The sequence below is a fragment of the Larus michahellis genome, chromosome Z (genome assembly GCF_964199755.1).
Source record: "Larus michahellis chromosome Z, bLarMic1.1, whole genome shotgun sequence".
NCBI classification, from domain to species: domain Eukaryota; kingdom Metazoa; phylum Chordata; class Aves; order Charadriiformes; family Laridae; genus Larus; species Larus michahellis.
This window is the reverse complement of record NC_133930.1, coordinates 16,046,058-16,051,180: the sequence shown is the minus strand read 5'-3', so window position 1 is coordinate 16,051,180 and position 5,123 is coordinate 16,046,058. Positions and strand designations below refer to the sequence as shown.

Genomic DNA, 5,123 nt, shown 5'->3' with positions numbered 1-5,123 from the left:
TGCTGTGTTCGTATTAATACTCCAAACCTCAGCAATGCTTCTTCTAACCTGTGGTCAAAGAACTCTAGAGTGGCCATGGTCTGAAGCTCGTGTCAAGTATACCAAGAGTATGGGAATACCCTCTAGGAAGGGAGATTTAAATCTTTCCACTGTGGTCATGCATGGAAGCAAAGTGTACTTAGAAAATGAATGGATCTGGGATACAGACGGAACTAATAGATTTCTCTGACTTCAGGGAATGCCAGGGAAAAGAATTCACATAGGGTGTCAGATGACCAATGTGTCTACCCATGAGAAAGCATCTCAGATTTCAGTGTACAGCACTGTATCAAACCCAATAATCAATGGTACGAAACATTGCACCTCTGAAAAATTGGACTGCTGGTACAATTTTACCTTAGTACAACCTGTTTCTGTAGTCTGTCTCTGGGCTTGCCATAGTGTGGGACTATCATTTAAATTCAAAATTGACATCACCAAGCCTCATACAACAACATCTACACCGATTGTAAAGGATGAGAAAACTTTATCCTCACAAATTTCTGAAATTGGACATATTGGGAATATGTGATCAAAAATACAGGCCAAAACCGAGTGTTATTTAATCCATCATGGTCCCTTAAGCGAGTAAAATTAGTGATGCAAATTAACATCTCTACCATCAAACCAGCCTGTTCATCATTCCTGAGTACATCCTATGCGGGGTGGTTAGCACAGTTACATGGGCGAACATTCACCTCTCCAAGAAAAACAAGGAGAGATGTGACCGGTATCATAGGGATAGGATTAGGAGTCTTAAATAGTATAGATGCTGAAGTACTTGCAAATAAACTGAGCACAACAATAAGTGATTTAAACAAATTGGAACACCCATTGCGATCTTCCCTATTAGCACTGGGAACTAACCAATGGCTTTTATCTGATGTATTGCCTCAGTGGGAAAGAATAAGAGGGATCACCAATTGATTGTGGATGCACTTGGTGTAGCCCAAACCAATGTTTCTCTAGCTCTTAGTTGTATCCAAGCTCAGCTGTGGATGCAATCTACAGCAACAGCAATTGTACGAGAAGGTGAAGAAGGTACCTTACCCACTGAAATTCGAAAAGTAATCTGGGATAATGCAACTGAATTTGAAAGGGAATTTCAATCCTGGTGGTATTTAGTCAGTTTTATTTATAACCCCATCAACAAAAAGGCTACAGCTTTGGTCCTAACAATACGCAATGCTTCGGTATACACCATATACCCAATCATTGCACTAGGATTAAATCACAATGGAACTATATCCATTAGAACACAGAGTATGGGCCCAACGGAATGGGAACAAATGGCAGACCGTTGATGTTAATGCATGCATTGTACGGGAACAACAAGGATTGATTTGTGAGAGTAACACCATCAAAGCCACGGACATTTGTCTTGACACTGGACAGAATGCTTGTCATTTTGAAATACACCTCGATGAAAATCCTGAAACTGTACTTAGATATATTGGAAAAGGATGTGTTTGTATGAGAACCCTTTGTAATACTATATTCATAGATAATGTTACTGTAGATACAAGTAATCACTCAAATGTTTGTAACTTTAATAAAATTATGGGATGTGATTTCAACTATTCAACTCCTGTTACGTCTTATCAATTGCTACAATCTAATTATACATTGAATCAAGATTTGTTGCCTACCCCTATCGGAATGAATCTTACATTGCTGAAGAAACTACTACAACATGATGACCTGTGTCAGCTGCTAGAACGAATCCAAAATAACGGACACAAAACTCTAATCACGGTTCAGCATGATACAGAAGAGATACACCGTGTCTTTGAAAGAGTGAAGAAGGATGGAGAACATCATTGGTGGGAAATTCTTCTTGGATGGTCACCAACAGCAACAGGACTGTTTAATCATATGCTTCACCCAGTTGTGATCTTGATAGTTCTAATTTTAGTATGTTTGTTGCTTATAGTTATGTTGTATATAAAAGTTTGGTACTTGACCAAACAAATAACCCAACTTCAACCATCCAAAACATACAAATTAACACATAACAAAGAGCAGTGCTTTACTGTCTACTTACCGTGAATTTCTAAGCACACAAACTATTAGTATACTATTTATGGCACAGAGGCAAGAGGTGACCGTACCACCACCCTGTGAAGGTCAGATGAATTGACCATAGTCACGGGGTGGAGTGTGCTGGTGTGCTCTCCCCTTTTCCTTCTTCTCCCCCTTGCCCCTCCCCACCCCTCCAGATTGTGCTCAAGCCATGGCCATCAGTGGGAGTTGCTACCAGTTGCACGTGAACTTTGCGGGATGGCTGGCAACATAGTCAAAACACTGTCTGGAGTGGGGACCTAGATATTTTGTTCCCTTGCGAATATGCCTGTAAGTCAATTCTCTGACTCTATAAATAGGGAACAGCCCAAGAGCCCTTTGAGCTCTCCTGCACCACAGCGGGCTGCACGCCAGGGTCTCCCCTTGAGTGGGGACACTGGCTTAAGGTTCTACTCCTACAGGCTGAGAGATTCCTTGCCACAACAGATTCTCTGTAAGTGACCAATAGCATGCTAAACTTTGAAATCTTAGCTAAGTGATATAAGGATTGATTGTGCATAGATAATCCTTTAGACATAAACCGTTGACCAAGTCTGGGACTAGAATTGGATCCAGCCACCCCTAGGCTCCTCTCTGAGAAGGAGTTTAGAAAGCAAGGGGGTCCTTTCTGAACCTTATGACTCAGTGGGAGGGTCTCTCTGACAGCTTGTCTGACACCTGCCTCTATGCAGTAAATAATCAAGCGTACACTGTCATTGAATCTCGTAAAACACTGTCACATTCACTATTAACTTTGTTAAATCACTCTTTAATGTTAATAAATATTTCACTATTTCTCTCTTCTAAGAGAAGTTAATCACTCCACCCGCGACACTCTGTTAGGAACTGATGGGTCCAGCAGCAGAAGCCAGGAAGTTCTGCTATTTTGCAGATTGCCAGATTTTTGCCAGAAATTGCCAGATTTCTGTACTCTCTATTCTTGCCTTCTAATTACATGAACAAAAAAAATTGCACAGCAACATGATTCGCAAACCTGCTGATACTGAGCATAAATTGTGATTCAAAGGATAGTTTCTGTGGGAATACTTCTCTTTAGATGATGTCCAGAAAGGGCATAATTAACATATCTAAATTCACAAGTCAGGAAGTGAAAAATCTCTACACAATCATGCAGGTTGAGGAACACCAGCACTTGCTTTTTTTGCATATTTTATACTATAAAGTATGCTTTTATTTTACTACTAATATTACTAAATACCACTACTATGTTTTAACATTAATTTTTTGCATTTATATTAAAGCTTTATACTGGTCAATTAGCGTGGGCTGAAATGTTTGAAATTAAAATTCTAAATTACTTGAATAACAATTATGTACTATCTTTACTTTCCTTGTTTTTCCTATTTTACCATTTAAAATGTTATTTTATTTCATGTCATGCAAATTTTAACAGCGTAAATATTATAAGTAGTCCCTACATTGCTTACCAGCCTGTTTTGGCACTGGCCGAACAAATTACTTGGTTTTATCTAATTTTTTTAAAAGGATTCTTTATATTTCCTATGAAATATTTCAGAATTTTTCTTCCATATTAATGAATATATGAGTTTTAATTAAAAAAAAATGTAAGGCAGGGGGATGTTTTAAAATAAGAAGATTTTCCATGGACCAGAATTTCTGTTTTCCAGCTTTCTGTTAAATTAATGACTGTAACATACGTAATACTGAATGCTCTCTGAATCAGATTTAGGACCATTACTAGAAAAAAAATGTTTAACTTCCTGATGTCTGAACATTTAAAAATCTTTATATTGTTTCTGTAATAGATTTATCTATTTGCAAACATGTTCAGGGTCTGTGCTTAGGGTAGGCAAGACAAAGCATTTTAGCTGATATCCTTCACTTGGTCTGGAGAACCAGGGAGAAGTGGTCAAGGGCTGAGAGTTGCCTGCAACCTTCCTCTTCAGTCCATGATGTCTCCATGCAAAAACACCCATCCAATTGTCACTCCTCCAGCTTCATCTGTTTCTTTGAAGGCAGGCTTGGAAAGTGAATAAAAAATAATCCAGTCACACTCAACAATAAATGGTCTTTGGCATGTAGAAAATACACAATGCATGAATGCAAGGAAGGCTACTGGCCTAAATGCAATGTGAATGACTTGAGGCGGGAAGGCAACCTGGAGGACAGGTTATCTGGTCACAGAATGGTTCGGGTTGGAAGGGACCTTAAAGATCATCTAGTTCCAACTGGGCAGGGACACCTCCCACTAGACCAGGCTGCTCAAAGGCCCATCCAGCCTGGCCTTGAACACCTCCAGGGATGGGGCATCCACAGCTTCCCTGGGCAACTTGTTCCAGTGCCTCACCACCCTCACAGGAAAGAGTTTCTTTCTAGTATCTAATCTAAATCTATCTTCTTTCAGTTTAAAACTATTACCCCTTTTCCTATCACTACACTCCCTGATAATGAGTCCCTCCCCATCCTTCCTGTAGGCCCCTTTAGGTACTGGAAGGCAGCTATAAGCAGCTCCCTGGAGCCTTCTCTTCTCCAGGCTGAACAACCCCAACTCTCTCAGCCTGTCTTCATAGGAGAGGTGCTCCAGCCCTCTGATCATCTTGGTGGCCCTCCTCTGGACCCACTCCAGCAGGTCCCTGTTCTTCTTATGTTGGGTGCCCCAGAGCTGCACACAGTACTCCAGGTGGGGTCTCCCCAGAGCAGAGTAGAGGGGGAGAATCACCTCCCTCGACCTGCTGGCCACGCTTCTTTTCATGCAGCCCAGGATGCGATTGGCTTTCTGGGCTGCAAGCGCACGTTGTGGGTCATGTTGAGCTTCTCATCCACCAGCACCCCCAAGTCCTTCTCCTCAGGGTTGCTCTCAATCCATTCTCCGCCCAACCCGTATTTGTGCCTGGGATTCCTCGGCTCTCTTCCCCTCCCCCCCACCCGCCCCACAATGGTTCTTCCCGGGGGAGGGCGGGAAGGCGGCCAGTGCGGCGTTCGCTTCCGGGTTTCGGTGCGGGCGGGCGCTGTGTGGTTGCTCCTCCCCCGCCGTCGCTGCA

General features: G+C 41.9%; 1 protein-coding gene across 1 annotated transcript; it reads left to right on the top strand.

Annotated features, from left to right (window-relative positions):
- Positions 1-546: 546 nt before the first annotated feature.
- LOC141735722 (uncharacterized) lies at positions 547-2,855 on the top strand (the record flags this gene model as incomplete). The annotated part of the gene is given in 4 exon segments (XM_074568857.1): positions 547-946; positions 949-1,279; positions 1,281-1,974; positions 1,977-2,855. Coding segments are annotated over 4 exon segments (1,503 nt in total), but the record flags the coding sequence as incomplete, so codon positions are not given.
- Between the last annotated feature and the right edge of the window lie 2,268 nt (positions 2,856-5,123).